General features: G+C 38.9%; 1 protein-coding gene across 3 annotated transcripts in view; it reads left to right on the top strand.

Moving 5' to 3' along the window:
• The window catches only part of anapc4 (anaphase promoting complex subunit 4), an 89,510-nt gene that overhangs the window by 10,625 nt on the left and 54,573 nt on the right, over positions 1 to 24,312 (top strand). The window contains exons 2-11 of one of the 3 annotated variants that reach the window (XM_059988984.1): positions 398 to 525; positions 705 to 810; positions 1,646 to 1,778; positions 6,693 to 6,767; positions 7,883 to 7,909; positions 7,999 to 8,043; positions 11,791 to 11,875; positions 14,433 to 14,543; positions 14,959 to 15,042; positions 21,824 to 21,910. In XM_059988984.1, the coding sequence (XP_059844967.1) occupies positions 1,747 to 1,778; positions 6,693 to 6,767; positions 7,883 to 7,909; positions 7,999 to 8,043; positions 11,791 to 11,875; positions 14,433 to 14,543; positions 14,959 to 15,042; positions 21,824 to 21,910 (546 nt within the window). In that variant the 5' untranslated portion in view covers positions 398 to 525; positions 705 to 810; positions 1,646 to 1,746. The remainder of the gene's footprint in view (positions 1 to 397; positions 526 to 704; positions 811 to 1,645; positions 1,779 to 6,692; positions 6,768 to 7,882; positions 7,910 to 7,998; positions 8,044 to 11,790; positions 11,876 to 14,432; positions 14,544 to 14,958; positions 15,043 to 21,823; positions 21,911 to 24,312) is intronic. The other 2 variants (XM_059988983.1, XM_059988982.1) reach the window with 2 other exon arrangements.

Below are 24,312 nucleotides of genomic sequence, written 5' to 3'. Positions count from 1 at the left end.
TCTTAGGATCCACATTGCTAGGATTGATAGGCGAGGCTGTGGACTCATTTTTTGGGACTCTGAAGTTCATGTTGCGTGTGTTCCTGGATTCTGATTACTCTTTGCTGTTTTTGAGCAGTTTGATCAATGCGTACTGGGGTGCTTCAGCCAAGAATGACCCTCTAGCCTGCATTGGCTAGTGGTGCAGCACTGAACGAAACTGAATACTACTGATTTGATGTTCGATATTCTATATGTTGTTTGCTTGCTTTTTGCCATTTGCACAATTTATTCTTTTTCTATGTTTGATGCTTCCTTGGTGGTGTTTTTTTTTGTGGCTGCCTGTGGGAGGAGGAATCTTGAGTTGTCTTCTGGATATATATTTTTAATAATAACTGTACTTTGAATCTTTGAATAGCTTCTTTAGACAATGAAGAGACAGCAGCTGGGACCACCCAGGATAGAGAGAAGGGAGAAAACTTCAGGGAAGTACTAGAGACAGCAAAGGGCAAGGAAGCAGTAAGATTGAGTCAAAGGCACTCCTAGGTTAGCTCCTGGATATTCCATAATTACAACTATCCTTTTTAGCTGATAACCAAGTTATTAACACAAGCTAAGCTTCCTTTTCTTTGCATTAATATTATTATTCTGTGAGGTATTATTAAAGCAGTTGCTACCTAATCTGTAAATAAGAGAATACCAAATAATTTTTGTTTAATTTCCAGGTTTTGCTTCACCGTTTAGCACACTTTCAACGGGTGTGGAGCTTGTCACCCAATGAAAACACAGGAAAAGAAGTAACATCATTAGCATGGAGGCCAGATGGAAAAGGTAACAATAACAAATACAGTAGATTCTGGGTATTTGGGGCAGCTCTTAAAGACTAAACACTAATTGAAAAAATTACCAGGATTCCCTTCATTTATTTGGGACACTATGCTGCTTAATTGGGGCAGAAGTCTTGCCAAGCAGTTTCTAACTAGTATCAGTTGTGTACACTTGTATGGCTGATAGACTGTTCTTTGAGCGAATAGTTTTTAAATAGTGCCAATTGCGTGTGGTTGTGTTCAAAAAGCAGTGATTTTTGTCACTGATACTTAGCAAGAAGTGAGCAGTAAGGCAGTTCCAAACTCTTTTGCTTACTGCGATTTCAAGCCTTCAGGCTTGCAAACGCCAGAAACTGCTAGGAGTGAAAATAAAACAATTTCACTGCTTCAGCAAGTTAGGAACTACAAAGAATTTAAAGGTATCTAAAGTCATCTTGAATGTTACAATGAAAACAAAGATTGGGAGGATGTAATTGTTGATAGCGTTGTATGAGGGCAGTTCATTATCTACACTAGGTGTCTGCACTGACTTTGTTTATTGCGTACACTGGATGAAATCCTCCGCCACTATTAGGAACTAAGACATCAGTTTTACAGTACTTAATGATTTTGGAAGTGTTCTAATGTGTTCTGTATTTCATTTAAATACATAATTTGTTACTCATTTTGTCTTTTTTTATACCTTTTTAACTATTTCCATATACCTTGGCTAGTTAATTGGGTCATAATGTACTGGTCACAATGTGTAATTAACCAGAATCCACTATACTATGACTTTCAAGATACTTTGTTTTTAAAATGTGCACGTTGGTGATAAATTTGTTTTTTTTTATTTCTAGTTTTAGCCTTTAGTCTTGCAGATACTCAACGAGTTGTTCTGTGTGATGTGGAAAAAGCAGAGATCTTACATTTTTTCAACCTGGAAAATGTGGTTACCTGCATGTACTGGGCTGAGGTGATGGATCAAAAGAGGTAATTAAGAAGTTAAACTGAACTTGCATTGCAGTTATAGAAATGACATAATTGAAGGCAGCCACTAAGCCTATTGTTTCAACAATGACTCATCTAATCTCACTTTCCTGTTTTCCAATACTCGTTCTGCAGTCTAATGGATAATGCCACTTTCAGTGCAAATCCAGGTACCTAAGTTTGATGAGTGTTTCATTAGTAATGAAACTAATTATACCAGGTGTTTCACTAGGGTGTTGATTCTTCATCTTTGTACAATTAAATCCAGTTGCATTAGTTTTGTGCCATCCAAAAGTAAAATATAGGAGTAATATTGGTTCCATTTTGTTCAAAGTGACATCTGCTGTTAGACGAGAATTTTATCCACAGCATTTGAAATTAGGTGATAAAACCATAAGACATAAGAGCATAATGAGGCCATTTAGCTCATCAAGTCCACTATTCCATCATGGCTGATTTTTTTTATCCCTCTCAACCCCATTCTCTTGCCTTCTCCCCATAACCTTTGACACCCTTACTAATCATGAACCTGTCAACCTCTGCTTTAAATAAACTGAATGACTTGCCCTGTACAGCTGTCTGCGGCAATGAATTCCATAGATTCACCACATTCTGGTGAAAGAAATTCCTCCTTATCTCTTTTCTAAAGGGTCATTCTATTATTCTGAAGCTTTGCCCTAGGCTTCCCCTCTATAGAAAACATCCTCTCCACATCCACTCTATCTAGGCCTTTTCAATATTCAATATGTTTCAATGAGGTTCCCCTGTCATTCTTCTAAACACTAATGAGCACATGCCCAGACCACTAAATGCTCCTCATATGTTAACCCTTTTATTCCTGGGATAATTCTCACGAACTTCCTCTGGGTCCTCTCTAATGCCAGGACATTCTTTCTTAGATAAGGGATCCAAACTGCTCTCAATACTCCAAGTGCAGTCTGAACCATGCCTTCTAAAGCCTCAGTATTACATCAAATCAGAAAATCTGCAGGTGCTGGAAATCAAAGCAAGACACAGAAAGTACTGGAGGATCTCAGTAGGCCAGGCCACATCTATGGAAAAGAGTAAACAGTTGACATTTTGAGCTGAGACCCTTCATCAGGACTGGAAAAACTAATGAGAAGGTGGGGGGGGGGGGGGAGGAGGAAGTACGAGGTGATAGGTGATAGATGAAACAGAGAGGGGGAGGGATGAAATAAAAAGCTGGGAAGCTGATAGGTGAAAGAGATAGAGGGCTGGAGAAGGGGGAACCTGATAGGAGAGGCTAGATAATCATGAAAGGGAAAGGAGAGAAGCATCAGAGGGAGGTGATGGGCAGGTTGGGAGATGAGGGAAGGAAACGGGAATAGGAATAGTGAAGGGCAAAGGGAAATTACAGGAAGTATGAGAAATCAATGTTCATGCCATCAGGTTGGAGGTTACCCAGACAGAATATAAGGCGTTGCTCCTCCAACCTGAGTGTGGCCTCATCACAGCAGTAGAGGAGGCCATGGACTGATATGTTGGAATGGGAAGTAGAATTGAAGTGGCTGGCCACCGGGAGACCCTGTTTTTTTTCTGGTAGACAAAGCATAGGTGCTTAGCAAAGCGGTCTCCTATGATCCTAACACTCTCAGGTGAAGTGTTGCCTCAACTCAATAGACTGTTTGGGGCCCCGAATGGTAGTGTGGGAGAAGGTGTTGGGGCAGGTATGGCACTTGGTCCAATCTGAAGGCATGAACATCAATTTCTCAAGCTTCTGGTAATCACCTCCTCCCCCTTCACCATTTCCATTCCCATTTACCCCTCTCACCTCATCTCCTTACCGGCCCATCACCTTCCTCTATGCTCCTCCCCCTTCAGTCTTCCATGGTCATGTCCTATCCGATTCCCCTTCTCCTGCCTTTTATCCCTTTTGCCTATCAGCTTCCCAGCTCTTTACTTCACTCCTCCCTCTTTTCCAGTTCCACCTATCATCTACCACCTTGTACTTCTTGCTCTAATTTCTCATCTTTTTTTCCACATTGTCTGCTTACTCTTTTCCATAGATGCTGCCTAATCTGCTGAATTCGTCCAGTATTTGTGGGTATTGTTCAATATCACAAACTTGCTTTTATATTCTAGCCTTTTCAAAATGAATGTTAATATTGCAATTGCCTTCTTTACCACTGACTCAGCCTGCAAGTTTACTGTTAAGGAATTCTGCACAAGGACACCCAAGTCTATGCCTTTATTCCTTCTACCACAGTGCATGACCTTAGATTTCCCTGCAGTATATTCTGTCTGCCACTTGTTTTCCCAATCAGTCTGTTCTTCTGAAGACTTCCTCCTTCCTCAACACAACCTATCTATCTTTCTACTGTTACAAAGCCATTCTAATCATTGACTTATAATGTGAAAAGAAGTGGTCCTAAAGCCAATTCTTGCAGAACACCATTAGTCACTAGCAGCAAACCAGAAAAGGCTGCTTTTGTTCCCACTCTTTGCCTCCTGCCTGTCAGCCAATCTTCAATCCATGCTAGTATACTTCCTGTAATACCATTGACTCTTATCTTGATTTGTAGCTTCATGTGCTTTCTGAAAGTCCACATAAATGATAATCCACTAACTCTCCTTTGTCTATCCTGCCTGTTACTTCCTCAAGGAGTTCCGACAGGTTTGTCAATCAAGTTTTCTCCTGAAGGAAACCTGGCCGAATTTGGGCTGTTTTATTATGTGCCTTTAAGTACCTCGAAACCTCATCCTTAATAATGGATTCCAACATCTTCCCGTCCTCTGAAGTTAGGCTAAATGGCAGATAACTTCCTTTCTTCTGCCTTTCTCCCTTTTTAAAGAGTGAAGTGACATATATAATTTTTCAGTCCTCCTGAAACATTCCCGAATCTAGTGATTTTTGAGGTATCACAATTAATGCCTCCATAATCTCTTTATTTACTTCTTTAAGAACCTTGGGATGTAGTCCATCTGGTCCAGGTGGCTTATCTACCTTCAGATCTTTCAGCTTCCCAGGCATATTCTCCTTAATAATAACAAATACACTCATTTCTGCCCCCTGACACTCAAATTTCTGGCATACTGCTGGTGTCTTCCACAGTGAAGACTGATGCAAAATATTTCTTCAGTTCGTACACCATTTATTTGTCCCCCTTTACAATTCCTTCAATGTCATTTACCAGCATCCAATGTGCACTCTCACCTCTGTTTTACTCTTTAAATATCTGAAAAAACTTGTGATGTCATCTTCTATATTATTGGTTAGCTTACCTTCTTCTTTCATCTTTCTGTCCTTATTGCATTTTTTAGTTTCCTTCTGTTGGTTTCTAAAAGTTTCCCAATCCCCTATTTACTACAGATTTTTACTAAATTTTGTCTTTGGCATCCCTTGTAAGGCAGTTGCCTCACCCTCCCTTTTAGAATATTTCTTCATCTGTGAGATGTACATTCGACCTTCACTAGTCCAATTACCTGTAATCTGGTTCCTTCGATAATCCGGCACTGATTATGCTTAATGTGATCCTTCTCTAATTCGGTATTTCCACTAATCTGGCACTCCTCAGGCCTCAATGATGCCGGATTATAGAAGGTCAACCTGTATCAATCCTAAATATTCTGAATTGATTAAAGAAATTCCAGCCTTTCTTGCTCTGCCAACATCCCTGCTAGTGTCTCTTTCCATTTAACTTTGGCAAGCTCTTCTCTCGTGCTTCTGTAATTCCCTTAACTTCACTGGGATACTGATACTTTTGATTTTAGCTTGTCATTTCACTTTGGTGAACTACTTGCAGTATGTCTTTAAATAAATTACCAATTTAAAAGTAAATGAAGGAACGAGAAATAGACAGGAATGAATGACAGAGAAGGGAGAATTAACTAAAGTCAAATCAGGATCAGGAAAAGCAAATTAATTGGGGAAAAGAGGTGAGGATTTTTTTTAACATATCGACATTTTAACATTTTGAAAGTTGACAAATTTACCTTGTACGTGAACTACTCTGACTGAGTAGTTTAAGTCATTTCTTTTCTGGTTAGATAGCTTTTTGTTTATAGCTATCACATTGCCAAAATCAAATTCCTAACTAACAGTCCATATTCTCTATGTGAGAAGAATGGATAAATTCTTGGACGTAATAAGGTAAATGCGAGAGAATTGCCACTCACACAAAAATGGAACATTATTAACTGGCCAGTAGATTCTTGCAATCTGTACTTCATATTTCTTGACAACTCACAAGCTGTTTGAATTTTCTTGATTAATTAGTGTTTCATGGCACATCATTATTATTCCAGCAGGATTTGCCTTTCCTTTCCCAAAAAGTATTTTTATACTCTCAGAAATCTTTTTAAATGTGCATCACTGTTTGATTATGGATAACACCATAACCTGAAAGTATTCACTTAATCGTTTTGTTGAATTTATATTTCTGTTATTAGATGTGCTAAAATAAATATCAGAATAAAGAAAATGCCATTTAGTTTATTGATATTTGCCCTTGCATTTCACTGACTTTATTTACTTCAAATTCCCATTACTTTAAATTATCTCAGAGTTCTATAATGCAGAAGAAGAAAGTAAGTAGGGCTGTGTTGGGAACAATTTTCTGTACATTGTATACTGTGATGTTAGACTTGTATTTTTGTATGAATGAGTTTCTACATAAAATATTTAGAAAACTGCTGCTTAGTGGTGACATGCTTGACCATTAATTACCAAGATATGTGGTGATGGTGTATGTACCCTTTTATGTTTTCAGTGCAGCAATATTCCATGGGTCAAAATTTTTTGGTCCTTTGGGCAGATATGCAGTGTGAAGTAAAATAAAATATTGGTAAAACAAAAATAAGACCTAAAATCCCCAGTGATAAGTTGATGAATTTGTTGAGCATGTAACTATTTCTGGTTATCAGTTAAAATTTACTAATTATAACCCTCCTTTCTAGTGCCACTTCTTCAATCAGTTTAGTAGATGAAGAGGGAAGCCTATTCCTGCCCAAGTTACCTGCACTACCAAAGAGGTGAATTTAATGATTAATGTTTAAACCACAGTTAAGTCAATGAGATGGCATCACCTTGCTAATGCATGGCAAAGTTAGGCAAAGTTGTGTGCTGGGGTAGGTCTGCTATTTCATTATTACTTAATTGAGTAACAACTGATAGAATTGAAATGCTTTAACAGGTTTCATGTAAAACATAAGTAAATTCACAATCAAATCATGTTTATCTCATTAAGAAAACATTTATAGTATGTTCTTAGTGTAATTCCAATATGTTTCACTCAGTTACTACAATTCTAGATTTTAAATATTCAATTATGCGCCTATTATAAGTTATGACTTTCAGCCAAGTGTAAAACAGCTTTTACTGATTTGAGTATACAAGAAAATTTCCATTTATATGTAATTAAAATTAGGTCTAAAATAATAAATGCAGGCAAGAGATATAAGACCAGATTTTGTTCACTTGCTGAGGTACCACAAGGATCCATTCTGTTGAAGGCATTCACTTTGCAACCCCAACATATTTTACCAGGCGTCTGCTTATTTTCATATGTTTTTATATTTATCATAATGTGTAAACTTTGAAAGATAAAATGGGTCAGAATAGCACCACTGGGGGACTGTCATATATATTTCCCACCAGTGAGAAGAAAAATCACCTGTCTGCATTCTGCTGCTTAACAAATTTTCTGTGTGTTTCTCCTGCCTTCTTTTTTGTCCTGGGGTATTAATTTTGCTTGCAAACCAGAACCATCAAATGAGACTTTTTGAAAACTCAGATATGCAATGTATACAATACTTTCAGCCACTGTCGAACAGGGTTTATCATATATGATTTGTCTTTCTTCAAGGTTACTAAATGATAATACTACGAAGGTATGAAAGTTCTTTTCAGATTGGAAGTATAAAACTTTTTTTAAAGTTGAAGTCCAGTAATAAAATATGGAACTTGGATTGGGAAATGGTAGTTTCCTAATCTACAATTGGATAGAATTTAAATGAACACTTTATTTAAATACTGGCATACACGTTTATTGTTTAAAGATTGTAGTTGTAAAATTATTTTAAAAGTTGGCAATGCTGCATTTAGTGTACTTCTTTTCTAATGCCCATGTACTTCTTATCTTAACAAGTTACAGTACCTCAGCAAAAATATTCAGGTATGTCCCAATGTATGAAATCTATAGTTTTGAAAGCTAGCTTAAGTTGTTTTTCTGAGTACTAAGAAACATTTTCTCTCTCTGTTTAGTGAAGAAAAATCAGATGAAGTAACAAAGCTTTTGGGTGACAAAAGGTATTTCCCCCATTCTTTTTATTACATTTTATTGATTAATATGTGGAGGTTGACAGGTAAAATGAATATGATCATATGCAAAAGTATTTCATTGTTGAGCACATATCAACAAAATGTAGTTCTCAGAAATTATGTATTCTTAAGATGCAAATTTCCTTAATTTTATTCGTTAGAACCACTCTTCTCAGTAGTTCATACTGGCTGATCTGCACCTCCCTCTTTCTCCTCATCCAGATGATGGGGACCAAAGATAGGTGAAGAGTCTGAGGCTTGGTATTTTCTTTGGCTCAGTGCTGATGCTGTAACTTGGAAGTAGTTAATGAAATGGAAACCTATAATTTTAGCTGGAACTCTGTACAGTACATCCAGTATTCCTAGCTATTGGTATCCCAGCTAAAACTGGTCATTTGCAGAGAAACAAGTGGTGCGTGGAAAAGTTGCTTGTATAGCTACTGCGGATCACATGCATTTGTAATGATGTCTTTGTCGGAGCAAAGTGTCAATACTTGCATTAATCATCAAAACTGCCAGTAACATGGGAACTCATTAAAAGCTTGCACACTGACGGCAACCATGAATAGTGCAGATGAAACCTTATGAACATTTTTAAAAACTGAAGAATTAAAAATCCAAACAAAAAAATGAAGTGGTAGAAATGGCCAGGGAGACTGGCAGCAATTGTGGAAAGAGATATGGAATTAATGCTTTAGACCAACAATGCTACATCAAACTGACAGATCTGTCAAGAGCCTCATGCTCAAGGTTTTGCTGGTTTGATGAAGATGCTGTAATTCAGAAGCAGTTACCTCTATCGCAATAAATGAGAGCATTGGGTATTCTGTCAGGTGTCCCAAGAAAAAGGATATGAGAAAAATCTTCAACCTGAAATGTTACGTGATATTAACTGTTTCTCTTTCTTCAGATGCTGCCTGTCATGTTTTGCTTTTTAATTTCACTTAAAGACTACTTTTTGGGTATTAATCTCTTGGGAAAATATCCTCCAGCTCTAAAAGATTATCATCAGGCATCAGAGGGTAAATTATGAATGGGGTTGGGTTATAAATGTTGCAGTTTTACTCAAAAGGAGAAATGGAAGCGATTCCACTTCCCATTAACTGCTGCCTCCTTTCTCCTTCATCCACTCTATCACATATGCTTTCCAGTCTTTCAATCGACGTCAAACCCTGAAGCTACAGTTGAAGCAGCCTTTGCCATAGTCTTCAAGGGTTGCAAAGCCGACATGTTGGCCAGTAGTATCACAGAATCACTTGAGGACATTCTGATCCTGTTGTTCCTGCTGCATCAATCCTCACTATTGTGCGATGTTTTTAAGTAACCAGCTCACCATAACCATTCTGGAGATCCTGGTCAATGCATTTTGATGGGCACTCACAGAACTTTGCAGGTGTCTAAAGTTCATTTCAGCACGTCAGTAATTTGTTCAGTAACTCATCTAATGGCAACAAGGTGATCATAAGTTCCATGCCATATTCTTTGGGGTTCTGTGAGTGTCTCAAAACGTGCTTTAGACTTAAATTAATTTGTTTCTAAGGAGCCATCCAATAACTGCTTCTTTATATTTGAAGATATTTTACAACTTGGCCAATTGTATGATGGAAGAATTATGATATCTCTGGAATCAGTGGCATCCGACCTATATGTTTCTAGAGTGGAAGACCAAGAAGTTGCTGAACCTTCCTGGGCAATGATGAGTGTTTTCATTCTCAGTGATGGTGCCTAAAACCTGTGGCTATTTGGTTAGAATTGCGTATCTAAGCATCTGCTTTCTCTTATGGGCTTCATTGAGAGCAAATTTGACTTAAGACCTGATTCAATGCACATCAATACTTACATCCTTCTGCAGATGAGCAGTAGAGAGCATCCTAGCATGCTGCATCACTGCATGGCATAGAAACTGCACTGTGGTGGATAAAAAGGCTCTACAATGTGTAGTCAAAACTGCCCAAGAAATCACTGACATCAGCTAACCCGCTATCAAGGACACGTGTATAGAATAGTGCTGGAAAAAGGCCAGCAACATCATGAAGAATCCCACCTACTTTGTTCATGGACTATTTGCCCCACTCCCAGGGAGGAGGCTATAACATCCAAGCCAGGACCACAAGACTCAAAAACTGTTAATTTCCCCAAGCAGTAAGACTAATCAACACCTCCAACAACTAACCCACCCCTCTACACCCTCTATCATTTCCTGTCTGAATCACCTTATGTACAGACACTCCTGTACAATCAATCTATGTATACAAGCTATCTTAAGTGTTTAGATTTATGGTGAGCTTTTTTATTACTTTGCCTTCTTTATTGTGTGCTTTTGTGCTGCATCGGAACTGGAGTAGCAGGTATTTCATTCTCCTTTACACTTGTGTACTGGAATTGACATTAAACAATCTTGAATTGTGAAGTCACAAGTGCAAGAAAATCTGCAGATGCTGGAGCAGTTGACTTTTCAGGCCGAGGTCTTTCATCAGGTCTGGAAATAAAAACGATGAGGTCAGAGTAAGAAGGTGGGGGAAGGGGAAGAAGAAGTACAAGGTGGTAGGTGATGCATGAAACTGGCAGAGTGGGAGGGGTGAAGTAAAGAGCCAGGAAATTGATTGGTGAAAGAGATAAAAGGCTAAAGGAAGGGGAATCTTGACAGGAGAGGGTAGAAGACCTAGGAAGAAAGAGAAGGAGGAGGAGCACCAAAAAGAAGTGATGGGCAGATAAGGAGGTAAGGTGAAAGAGGGTAATGGGAGTGGTGAAAGAGGCGGGGCAATTGCCGGAAGTTCATGAAATCGATGTTCGTGCCATCAGGCTGGAGGCTATGTAAATGGAATATAAGGTGATGCTCCTCCAACCTGACAGTGGCCTCATCGCGGCAGTAGAACAGGCCATGGACTGACGTGTTGGAATGGGAATAGGAAGTAAAATTGAATAAGTGGCTACCTGGAGATCCCGATTTTTCTGGCAGATGGAGTGTAGTTGCTCATTGAAGTGGTCTCCCAATCTACGTCGGGGCACACCTGGAGCACTAGATACAATAGATAACTCCAACAGGTGAAGTGTCGCCTCACATAGTGAGGGAGGAGGTGGAGGGACAGGTATGACACTTTTTCCTCTTGCAAGGATAAGTACCAAGAGGGATCTCGGTGGAGATGGATGAGTGGACAAGGGAGTTGTGTAAAGAGCGACCCCTGCGGAAAATGGAAAGTTGTCGGTGCGGTGGGGGGGACGGGGGAGTTGAGGAGATGTGCTTGGTGATGGGATCCTGTTGGAGATGGGGGAAGTTAGACAATTATGTGCATCCCTCTGCTTATGCCTTTTCATATGTACAGCTGTAGAACTGTGAATATAAGGATTACATACTCCTAGTAGTCATGTTTCTCATCTAAGATGCCAAGTAATACTTTGTTGGTGGTACCCATGCTGAAAGTGATAAAAGTTTCAAGATGCAGATCAAAGCAGTGAACACACAATGTATGCAAGATTTCATCACATGCAATGTGAATTAACCTTTTCAAATAGGCAACTTGGAAAATGGCAGAGAGTGCTGGTTATCTAAACAGCCAAGGGCCTTCGTAAATTAGCAGAATTGATCTTCAGGGACTCTCACTTTTTATTAAAAATTGAAAATAATTTGATTCCTCTGCAAGTGTGAAAGATCACACTTGATTATGAAATATGAAATTTATGCTTTGTCCAAATATGATTTTTAAGTATTTAAATTTGTGTTTTTTTTCTCATCAGGTTAAGTACCCTTGTTCTAGGGGGAGATTCTGGTTTCATTGAATTATATGCATATGGAATGTACAAGATTGCAACTGTAACACAAGTATGACAGTTTTTATACTTAAATAATTATATAAAAAAAGAACTAAATTCTGATTCTGAATACTGCCTGGTGGTCAGGTGCAAGCCACAACACCAGAACAGATTAGAGTGTTGTTATTATTTTAGAATATCTTGCATTTGAATTGTGAAAATTCTTCAAATACATTAGGCATAACACTCTATTAAGAAGCTTCTGATGGAGTCCTTTTTCAGTGGCTATAAAACATCCAGCTTCAATCACTGTCCTACACACTTTGCACAGGAAAGAAATGACTTGAAAATTGAAAATCAGAAAATAACTACAGATGCTGGAAATCAAAAACAAAAAGGAAAATTCACAGAAACACTGAATAGGTCAGCTCAGGAAAGAGAAACAGAGTTAATATTTCAGGTTGAAGATTCTTCAGAATTTCTGGTGAAGGGTTTTAAACCTGAAATATCAACAATGTTTCTGTAATGCTGCACAAATTGTCTACTATCTTGTCTATCTTTTAAAATACAGTTTTGTAATTGCTTCTCAAAATCTGTACCCCTTCTCAAATCAAGAAAAAATGAGGTGAGAAGGCAAATGAAGGCGCTCACTGTGTATAATTAAGCACCGACATTCTGCCATGTTAATGAACCGTGGCTTCTCCAACCATGTTTTTTTGCCCAGAAGTTTAAGCAGTTCCTAGGCATGAACGACAAAAAAGAGCCATGTGGCATCTTAGTTTTTATTAGGTGATGATAATAATAATAATATGACTTTTAGCAAATTTCAGTATTAATTTAGCACCTTTTTTTGCAATAATTGCTGAATATCCTGATTTTCATTTTTTTTTACCACCATCACTACTGGCAACTTTCAAGTTCTTCCCTTCATCTGTGCTTTAACAAGATGTAATTTCACATGCTGTACCCCAATTTTGCATCTAATGTATCTACTAGGTATCTAACTGATCCCTCAGTTACCCTGACTATTCTAATGCACTGCTGGCTTGTCTTCCTCCTTTGCAAAACTCAGTCTATCTGCTGTCTGTATCCTAGCTCATGCGATGTCCTGTTTAGCCATATCTTGTACCTCCTGATATGCACCTGTATTAGTTAAGGATTTAAAATTCTCATTCTTGTTTTTAAATCTTCACATGGCCTACCCTTCTATCAACCCCTTTAGCATGAAGTTCTCCAAAGTATTTGTGCTCATTTAATTCTGGGTTTTGTTTATTACTGAATTTAATCATTCCATCCTAAGTAGCTGAGCCTTCAGCTGCTGTAACCCTACACTCTGTAATGTCTGTCTGTTACTTCCTTTAAGATGCTCTTTAAAATCTACTTCACTCAGAAAGCTTTTGGTCACTCATCCTCATGTATCATTGAGAATCAAATTTTTCTTTCAGTATTCAGACATAAAAACCAATTGGCTTCTCGATGACAAAGAGCATTTCCAAAATATAACTTTATTCTAATTCAAATAGCTATAAGTACTGTATGTCAGTACAATGAGACGTAAACAGCCATAGATTATTTTCTGAAGCATCATAAAGCAGCACTTGCCAGATTTGCTTCAGTAGGATTTTGTAAAAATGATTGACAGCTACATCAATGTGCAGTGAGTCCAAAGCGACCAGGATCAGAAGGATAGACAGGGCATCAAACCACAAGGAGAAAATCAGTGCTACGTACAGGAAACTCATCCATTTTACCTACTGATTTATTTTAAGTGCTTTTGATCTTATTTTGTTTGAATTGAGTATACCAAGACCACTCTTAGTGGAATGTATCAGAATCAGGATTAATATCATTGCCATATGTCATGAAATTTGTTGTTTTGCTGCAGCAGTACATTGCAATTCATAATAAGAAATACAATAAATTATAGTGAGTATATATAAAAAATTAAGTAAGTAATGCAAAATGAGAGGGAAAGAAACACTGAAGAAATGTTCATGGGTTCTTTGTCCATTCAGAAATCTGATGTTGGAGGGGAAGAAGCTCTTCCTGAAATGTTGAGTATTTGCCTTCGTACTCCTGTGTCTCCTTGATGGTAGCGCTGAGAATTCAGCATGTCCTGGGTGATGGTGTTCACAATGATAGATGCTACCTTTTTGAGGCATCGCCTTTTGAAGTGTCCTAGATGCTGGAGAGGCCAGTACCCATGACTGAGTTTACAACTTTCTGCCACTTTTTCCAATCCTGTGCAGTGCCCCTCTGTAACAGATGGTGGTGTAACCACTTAGAACGCTCTCCACAGTACACTGTGGAAATTTGCGAGTCTTTGGTGACATACTAATTCTCCTCAAGCTCCTGCTGTTGTGCCTTCTTTGTATCAGCATGTTGAGCCCAGGATAGATCTGCTGAGATGTTGACACGCAGGATCATGTCCCTGTGTTTTAGATAAGAAGTTTCATGGGAAAGAAATTATGGAGTCTGGTGAGCATGCAGCTAATGAGATATGAATTAGTTAAAAATGGCCTTAATATTTTTCATGATTTTGGAGAGAAGGCTTTGCATCTTTAGTTATGAATAGTGAAATGTAATAAAGTGTTACACATAAACATGGTTTTGATTTTCTCCTACAGATTGCAGGCCGATGTTTGGGACTTTGCTTATCCAGTGATTTAAAATCATTGTCTGTAATAACAGAGGTTCAGCTATCCAAAGAACCAGAGCCAATTATCAGCTATTTTCAGGTAGGATTTCCTGAACTTGGGTCAAAAAATGTATTTTCTTGTATAATCTTGGTTTAGTGTTGTATGGTTAATGTAACAAATGTTGCAAGTAAGTCCTGCTGAAGGGTTTTGGCCAGAAATGTCAACGGTGCTTTTTTCCATAGATGTTGCCTGGCCTGCTAAGTTCCTCCAGTATTTTGTGTGTGTGGCTTGGATTTCCAGCATCTGCAGATTTTCTGTTTGCAAATAAGTCCTAATGGTTTGACAAATGAGTTTTAAATAATGCCCCTTGACCTTGTTGTTTTGAGTATAAATTCACTAATCTGTTTGAGCTTGCAATAAGTTGGAATTTTTTTGCCAACACCATAGTAGGAGTAGTAATATTGAAACAAAATGTTAGCTTTATAATAAAAGGTCTTATCTTTTGTTTATACAGTTAGATACCACCTTACTGTCAGATTGTTTGCCTGAGGTTACTCGGATGGCCCGGAAGTTCACTCATATTTCAACACTTCTCCAGGTACAGTCCAAAGTTCCACACTTGAATTATAACAGATCAACAAATAAGATTAATTATTTCATTATATTTGATTGTCTTTGTATTCAGATTTTCCTCGTTTTATGCCTCAACTTGTTTTTTTAATTGCCGATGATCTTTCACTGATATATGACATTGGCATTGGCTAGTTCACTGAGTTCATCTGTCAGATAATGAGGAGCCCAAAAAAATTCTACTAATTTTCAATACTAAGACTTCTAACCAAGGACAATGAAAAGCATCAGAGAAAAAAACAAGTAAATTGCAACCAATTACAAGTCTAACCCATAAGACCAAAGAGAAGTATTGTTTTTTTTTCTTAATAGTTCAATAGTTCCATTTAATTGCAGAGAAATATATGCAATATACATCCTGCAGTTCTTGTTCTTCACAGGCATCCACAAAAACAGAAGAATACTCCAAAGAGCGAGTGACAGATAAAACTTTACAATGCCAAAGCCTCCCCATGTACAACCTGCAGCAAAGCAACAACCATCCTCCACCCACGTCCACAAAAAAGCTCCAGTACCCTCCACCCACGTCCACAAAAAAGCTCCAGTACCCTCCACCCACTTCCGTAAAAAAGCTCCAGTACCCTCCACCCACTTCCGTAAAAAAGCTCCAGTAACTTCCACCCACTTCCGTAAAAAAGCTCCAGTACCCTCCACCCACTTCCGTAAAAAAGCTCCAGTACCCTCCACCCACTTCCGTAAAAAAGCTCCAGTTCCCTCCACCCACTTCCGTAAAAAAGCTCCAGTAACTTCCACCCACTTCCGTAAAAAAGCTGCAGTACCTTCCACCCACTTCCGTAAAAAAGCTGCAGTACCTTCCACCCACTTCCGTAAAAAAGCTCCAGTACCCTCCACCCACTTCCGTAAAAAAGCTCCAGTAACTTCCACCCACTTCCGTAAAAAAGCTCCAGTAACTTCCACCCACTTCCGTAAAAAAGCTCCAGTACCCTCCACACACTATCATAAAAAAGCTCCAGTACCCTCCACCCACTTCCGTAAAAAAGCTCCCGTACCCTCCACCCACTTCCGTAAAAAAGCTCCAGTACCCTCCACCCACTTCCGTAAAAAAGCTCCAGTACCCTCCACCCACTTCCGTAAAAAAGCTCCAGTACCCTCCACACACTATCGTAAAAAAGCTCCAGTACCCTCCACCCACTTCCGTAAAAAAGCTCCAGTACCCTCCACACACTATCGTAAAAAAGCTCCAGTACCCTCCACCCACTTCCGTAAAAAAGCTCCAGTACCTTCCACCCACTTCAGTAAAAAAGCTCCAGTACCCTCCACCCACTTCCGTAAAAAAGCTCCAGTACCCTCCACACACTATCGTAAAAAAGCTCCAGTACCCTCCACCCACTTCCGTAAAAAAGCTCCAGTACCCTCCACACACTATCGTAAAAAAGCTCCAGTACCCTCCACCCACTTCCGTAAAAAAGCTCCAGTACCCTCCACCCACTTCCGTAAAAAAGCTCCAGTACCTTCTACCCACTTCCGTAAAAAAGCTCCAGTACCTTCCACCCACTTCCGTAAAAAAGCTCCAGTACCCTCCACCCACTTCCGTAAAAAAGCTCCAGTACCCTCCACCCACTTCCGTAAAAAAGCTCCAGTACCCTCCACCCACTGAGCATGCAAAAACAAACTCCCAGTAAAGACCATGATCTGCAGTACAACAAAAACTAATCATCCACTAAATACTAGTTATTCACAAAAACTAATTCGACATGCTGTAGGCTCCTTTTCTCTCTCTAGTAGAGGGTGAAAGTGGTGTCCCCCGTCTCAGTGAAAGGGAAGACATAACAAAACAACCCACTAATTTATAGTGTTAAAAGTTAATTTCGTTTGTTAACTAAGTCACTGACATCAGCATTCTTGAAGCCTTTGGTTTGTTGAAGTTCTTGAAGTTTCCTTCATATTAATCACATGTATGTGATCTTTCAAAACAGATAGTGATGAAATAGTGTGTTTTATTTGCCGGAATAAATCACCCTATTTCTACCAGAAATGTGAAGAAGGTTCTGAATGGTTTCATTATAATGAATTAACTCATGCTAGCAATGTAACCTGCAAATGCAATCTGCATGATAAATTAGCTCAAGCAGAGCTTGCTGCCATGTGCGTTGTCAGCAATAATCACTGAGGGCATGGAGACTTGGGCTGCATTTGAAGAATTAAAAGACTTTTCATCAATTTATCAGCTTAAATTTTCTGGGTCCAAGTTGAAACTTTTTTGCCAGTCTGGATATTTTATGAAGCAGTAGATCCACAACTTCAATTTTCTCATTTGATCTATTGAGGTAGTTAAAGTTGCAAGGAGAGAAAAATAATCCATTACCCAACACCACAATATTATGGAAAAGTTAAAATATATTGATATGATTACTGCTATAAAGTTAATAGTGCTAAACCTGGAAAGAAACAAAAAATAAAAAGAAACACCATATTTCAGAAATATTAAGTTTATTAAACTGGAAAACTTTTAATAGAGCAATAGATAAATAAATTATTTTTGTATTGATTCTTATAAAACAGAAAACTCTACCTTCAGTTCCTATTTTAAAAAAATCACCGCTGTTGGTTTCATTGCACCCTTCCAAAGAGGATAAGGAAACCACAAGCCAAGGTTAATGCAAAATCAAAGTGCTGCCAGTATTGGAACTTTGAAATCAATCAAAAAAATTCCTAGAAATATTCAGCAGGTCAAACAGCATCTGTAAAAGTAGAAACCTAATTAATGCTTTGGGTCAGTGAGCCTTCATCAAATTACACCAGGATTACTGCTCTCAGTGAATAATCATTTGAAGCTTTGTGAAAGCTATAATGGATTTAAGCTCTCGTATGATAGTTTCCAAATGCTAAAATGTGTGGTTAAGTATACTGTTAGAATTAACGTTTAAGGAATGATTGTAGAATTTTACATTGCAGTTACAGGTCCTGTGTTTCTATGCCCTCGTTGTGCCCTTTGCCATCAGCTCCCTTGTCTTATGGTCTTTGGCCCACCTTATCCTTGCCAACCATCAATTTCCAATTTAGTAACACTTGCCCTGTAGTCTTCTGTGGCTTGGCAATTCAAGCATTCATCTAGATTCTTTTCACATGCTAAGAGTTCCTTCTACCACATATTCAGGAAGTCCATTTCAGATTCCAACCACCTGTATGAAACCATTCTTCAGATTCCTTCTAATGTTTCTCCTTTTTACCCTAAATCTATTTCCCCTAGCTTTTGATACCTCAGTTATGGAAAATATTTCATGTCCTCTCTGTACTCCTCGTTTTGTATACCTCAATCATTTCCCTCTGCGTGAAGGAAAACAAACATGACATATTCAGAAACTCCTCATCTGTGAGATGTACCATAATTCTACTTTTGTATTTTGTAGTTATTAAGGTTATTGTTCTACTTTCCTGCTTATGAAGGTGCTCTTGCAACCTTCAGGGATCCTTGGATTTGTACCCCAAGACTCCGCTTTATGGTCCAATCATTCATGGTGTATGCACGTATTAACAAGCACACGCACACACTCATATACATACACGCAGTGTTTTCTTCCATGGTGTCCTTCTAGGAGCACCTTGCTTGTTTAGTGTTGTTCATATAGTGGACAAGTAACAAGACTTCAGCAAGTTCTAGAGATTTCTGCAGGTGTTTTGCAAACTTTTGGATTCTTTTCCACCTTCTTCAGCATTGCATGTTGTGCTTTTGGTGTGATCTTTGCAGGTTGCCCAATCCTAGGGAGAGTAGCAACAGTACTGAGTTTCCTGCATTTGTAGATGATTTACTGTGGACTGATGAATACTCAGATCTTTAGAAATTATTTTGTAACCTTTTCCAGCTTCATTCGTCTCTACAATTCTTCTTCTAATGTTCTCTGGAAGTTGTTTCGATCAAGGTATAGTGCACGTAAACAGATCTTTTTTGAGAAGAGCAGGATTTATCAGTAACCTGACTTTGTGTGTCTTTTTTATAGGGCAGGACACCACCACAACACACACCTCCAATCTCATCTGATTGACTGGAATACCTGACTCCAAATACCTTTTGTAGAAGGCATTACCCCAGAGGTTCACATACTTTTTTGAACCTAGACTGGTTGTTTAAATGGAGCACTCAGTATTGACCAGAAGTACTATGGTTTGTGTGTTATTAGTTTAGGAAGATTGTGTTTGTCTATTATTGCAGCTTAGATGAAGCTCAGACCACAGTTTGAGTAATTAATGCAGAAAACCAGGTATAGAAACATAGAACCACCTTCGCTGGCTGTGCCATCCATGCACCCACCACTCTCTGTGTGAAAAACATACCTCTGACATCCCCCTGTACTTACTTCCAAGCACCTTAAAACTATGCCCCATCATTTCAGCCCCGGGAGAAAGCCTCTGGCTATCCACATGATCAATGCCTCTCGTCATCTTACACATCTCTATCCAGTTACCTCTCATCCTCTGTCGCTCCAAGAAGAAAAGGCCAAGTTCACTCAACCTATTCTCATAAGGCATGCTCTCCAATCCAGCCAACATCCTTGTAAATCTCCTGTGTACTCTGTCTATAGAATCTATATCCTTCCTATAATGAGGTGACCAGAACTGAACAGATGGGGTCTACCTAAGGTCTTATATAGCTGTAACATTATGTCACAGCTGTTGAACTCAATCCCACAGCTGATGAATACCAATACATCATACAGCCTCTTAACAACACTGTCAAGACTGGACATGGACCCCAAGATCTTGCTGATCCTCTACACTGCTAAAAGTCTTACTGTTAATATTATATTCTGTCTTCAAAGTTGACCTTCCAAAATGAACCACTTCACACTTAACTGAGTTGAACTCCATTTGCCACTTCTCAGCCCAGTTCTGCATCCTATTGATGTCGCGCTGTAGCCTCTGACAACCCTCCGGACAATCCGTAACACTCCCAACTTTTGTGTCATCAGCAAACTTATTCACCCATCCAGGTTATTTATAAAATTCACAAAGGAGGGGTCCCAGAACAGATCCCTGCAGAACACCACTGGCCACAGTCCTCCATGCAGAATACAAACCATTCACGACCACCCTTTGCCTTATGTGGGTAAGCTAATTTGGATCCACAAAGTAAGTTCTCCTTAGATTCCATGCCTCATTACCTTCTGAATGAGCCTAGCATGGGGAACCTTATCAAATGCCTTACTGAAATCCATATACACTGCATTTCCTGGTCTACCTTCATCAATGTGTTTTGTTACATCCTCAAAAAATTCCATCAGGTTCATAAGGCATGACCTGCCCTTGACAAAGGGCTGACTATCAGATTATGTCCCTCCAAATGCTCATAAATCCTGCCTCTCAGGGTCTTCTGCAACAACTTGCCCACCACTGAATTAAGACCCACTGGTCTATAATTTTCTGCATTATCTCTACTCCCTTTCTTGAACAAGGGAACAAAGTTTGCAACCTTCCAATCCTCTGGTCCTTCTCTCATCTGTATTGATGATGCAAAGATCATCACCAGAGGCTCAGCAATCTCCTCCCTCGCTTTCCACAGTAGCCTGGGGTATATCTCATCCGGTCCCAGGAATTTATCTAACTTAATACCTTTCAAAACCTCCAGCACATTCTCTTTCTTAATTTCTGTATACTCAAGTGTGTCAGTCTGCTGTACGTTATCCCCAGAATTGCCAAGGTCCTTTTCACTGATGAATACTGAAGCGAAGTATTCATTAAGTACCGCTACCTCCTCTGGCTCTATGCACATGCTTCCACTCTCACTCCTAATTGGTCCTATTCTCACATGGCTCACCCTCTTGCTATTCACATACTTGTAGAATGCCTTGGGGTTTTCCTTAATCCTGCTCACCAAGGCCTCCCATGGCACCTTCTAGTTCTCCTAATTTCATTATTGAGCTCCTTCCTGGCACCCTTATAATTTTCTAGAGCTCTAGCAGTACCTAGTTTCATGGACCTTTCGTAAGTTTTTCTTTTTAACTAGATATTCTATGTCCTTTCTACACCATGGTTCTTTAACCCTGTCATCCTTTCCCTGCCTCAGTGGAACATGCCTATGTAGAATGCCATGAAAATGTTCCCTGAACATTTGCCACATTGCTGCCATGCATTTTCCTGAGAACCTCTGCTTCCAATTTATGTTCCTCAGTTCCTGCCCAATAGCATTATATTTCTGCCTACCCCAATTAAATGTTTTCCCAAACTGTCTGCTCCTATTCCTCTCTAACGCTATGGTAAAGGAGATAGAGTTGTGATCACTACCTCCAAAATGCTCTCCCACCAAGAGATCTAACACCTGATTAGGTTCACTTCCCATTACCAGATCAAGTATGGCCTCTCTGGTTGGCTTATCTACATATTGCATCAGGAAACCTTCCTGAACACACCTAACAAACTCCACCCAATCTAAACCCTTTGCCCTCAGAAGATGCCAGTCAATATTAGGAAAGTTTAAATCACCCATCACAACTACCCTGTTATTATCGCACAAAATAGGTATTAGGTATTGCAAACTTTTTCTTGCAACTGTAAATATATGACAACTTTCTTAAAAAAAATTGAAGCTTATGCTAATAGATTTTAGTCATATCTCTGAATGGACTTCTGGCAAGTAAGTCAAAGAGCTGTGTTTAAAGCAATGCCGTAACAATGCCGTAAGCAATGGACAGCCTTCACCAGGTCCTGGTCATTTGAATTAATTGATCATTTGTTACTGTAATCTTGGTTATGTCACTACTTCAGTTTAATTACTCTTTTTTTTAAATCATTAGTACCAAAAACTGTCACTGACCTGCATGTGTGAGGCTTGGGAAGATATTTTAATGCAAATGGACCTAAGGCTGACAAAGTTTGTGCAGGTTAGTATTGGCAAAAATAATCCTATTTCAGTTGTGTGTTGTGTTAAATAACAACCCCAAAAATCCCCTGGAACAAACTACTTGGTATTGTTTGTCTGTAATGCAGTACATTTTCAAGGTGTGACCCAAACATTACTGAAACCAGGAAGGTGGTTGTCGTTAAATGATCACAGGAAGATCTGACTGCCCCCGGGGAGAATTGTGCAAAAACTAAAAGGCCCAACTGTTGAATAACAAGTGTCAGACCTATGTGACTATTTCACTAGATCTTTATTTTCTCAATAAGTATGCTGCCAGGAAATATGTGTGGGTACAATTCAATCCGTGAAGAGTGCTTTGATTCATATATGTAAATCAAACTATGATATCCAGAACCTTATTGCACCATGTGATCCATCACCATAATAGAGTTGTTGTAGGTTGGTATTTGCCATTCTTAACTGACTCTTAAGTCCCAAAAGTAATCCAAGAGGATAGAACTAACAGGAAGTGGGTTTTCACCGTGGTCTGAGTGTGCGCCCTGCTGGTCTCTTTTCACATAATTTCCACAGCATGGTTAGTCCTTTCAGTCGAGAAATTGTCAGAATCAGGCTTATGATCACTGACATATGTCATGAATTTTTTTTTGTTTTTGTGGCAGTGTAGAACTTCACTGTTCAGTGACAAATAAAATTACAAAGATTAGATTTATTTGTCACGTGTATATCAAAACATTGGAACCTAAAGTGAAATGCATTGTTTTTGTCAGCACTCAACACTATGAGATATGCTGTGGATAGATCAGAAGGGTCACCGGGCTTCTGGCGCTAACATAGCATGCCAACAAATTACTAACAAATTTGTATGTATTTGGAATGTGGGAGGAAACCAGAGCACCTGGTGGAAACCTACAAGGTCACGGGGAGAACGTACAAACTCCTTACAAATTGCAGGGGGTATTGAACCCCAAACATTGAATGTGCATCTTCAGGCTCCTCAGCCTTCTCCCTGATGGTAGTAATGAGTAGAGGGCATGTCCTGAATGATAAGGGTCCGTAATGATGGATGCTGCTTTTGTGAGAAACCTTCTTTTGAAGATGTCCTCAATGATGTGGAGTATTATGCCTGTCTTGGAGCTGACTGAGTCTACTACACTTCACCGCCTCTTTCGATCCCGTACATTGGAGCCTCCAAACCAGTCGGTGATGCAACTAATCGGAATGGTAACTGTGTGGATTCATCTGCAGTAGGGAAGAGAGAAAGTCACCATCAATTCCATGATTCTTGATATCTGCTTTTTAACATCCTTTATAATACAGGTGTCCCCCGCTTTACGAATGTTCACTTTATGCCACTTTGATTTTACAAAAGACTTACATTAGTAACCTGTTTTCGCATTACAAAGAGGATTTTTGCTTCTACGAAAATTTTTTCCATATAAGTTAATGGTTCTTTACGCCATTTCAGCTTAAGAAAGGTTTCATAGGAACGTTCTATCTTTGTAAAAGGGGGACATCTGTACAAACTTTACTTGTGTCTTTCTCTAAACCGGACAATGTATTACAGCTATGGTATTTTTAAAAATAAACAAGTCTAATTATCTCAGATCTTTCAAAGCAAGCAACAATCCTTAATCCTAAAAAGTATCTTTTTGAAAGAAAGTTTTTTTCTTGTGCATGTCAAAGAACATTTAAGTGTTTCATGAAAGTTCAAGATTCCAAAATAGTTCTTAAAACATTGCAAGAAGACTAATGGCTTGTCCTTAATATTTGTGTTTTTGAGAAGCTGAAGGACAAACTCAGGGTGAAGGCACTAATATGGATCAAAAAAAAAGCAAGTCCACTGTAATAAAGTGAATTCAGTTCAATAAACAAAAGGCCTACTTATTAAAAACATCTAAGGAACTCTAAGAGGGAGGTGCAACTTGCTCTTATATGGTGAGGACATTAGATATCAACTGTTAGGATGGGAAACAGCTTCTTCCTCCAGGCTGTGAGATTACTGAACTCTTTGCCACCACCCACCCCAGGTCTCATCACATATGAAGTGCTGGTAGCATGTACTGTTTACTTTTTAACTTGTGTTCTACAGTAAATACACCTTGGTCTGGAAGAACATTGTTTCATTTGGTGTATACAGGTGTAATGCCTGTTTTGTTTATTTATTGAAATACAATGTGGAATAGGCCCTTCCAGCCCATGAACTTGAACTTGGAACTAATCATAATAGGTATTATATTCAAAGTGAATCTTGTTACTGATCTCTTTGATTAATTATATCCTGTCCTTCATTGGAACAGATTTACACAAAATCTGACCTCTGTCTTGGTAATCTAATAAGTAGTCCATCTGGTAGTACAAGTTGAGTACTCCTTATCCAAATTGCTTGGGGCTGGAAGTGTTTCTGATTTCAGATTTTGGAAT

Source organism: Hypanus sabinus, chromosome 14, assembly GCF_030144855.1.
Source record: "Hypanus sabinus isolate sHypSab1 chromosome 14, sHypSab1.hap1, whole genome shotgun sequence".
Classification (NCBI taxonomy): Eukaryota; Metazoa; Chordata; class Chondrichthyes; order Myliobatiformes; family Dasyatidae; genus Hypanus; species Hypanus sabinus.
The sequence above is the reverse complement of the archived record's forward strand: the minus strand, read 5'-3'. Positions and strand labels throughout refer to the sequence as shown.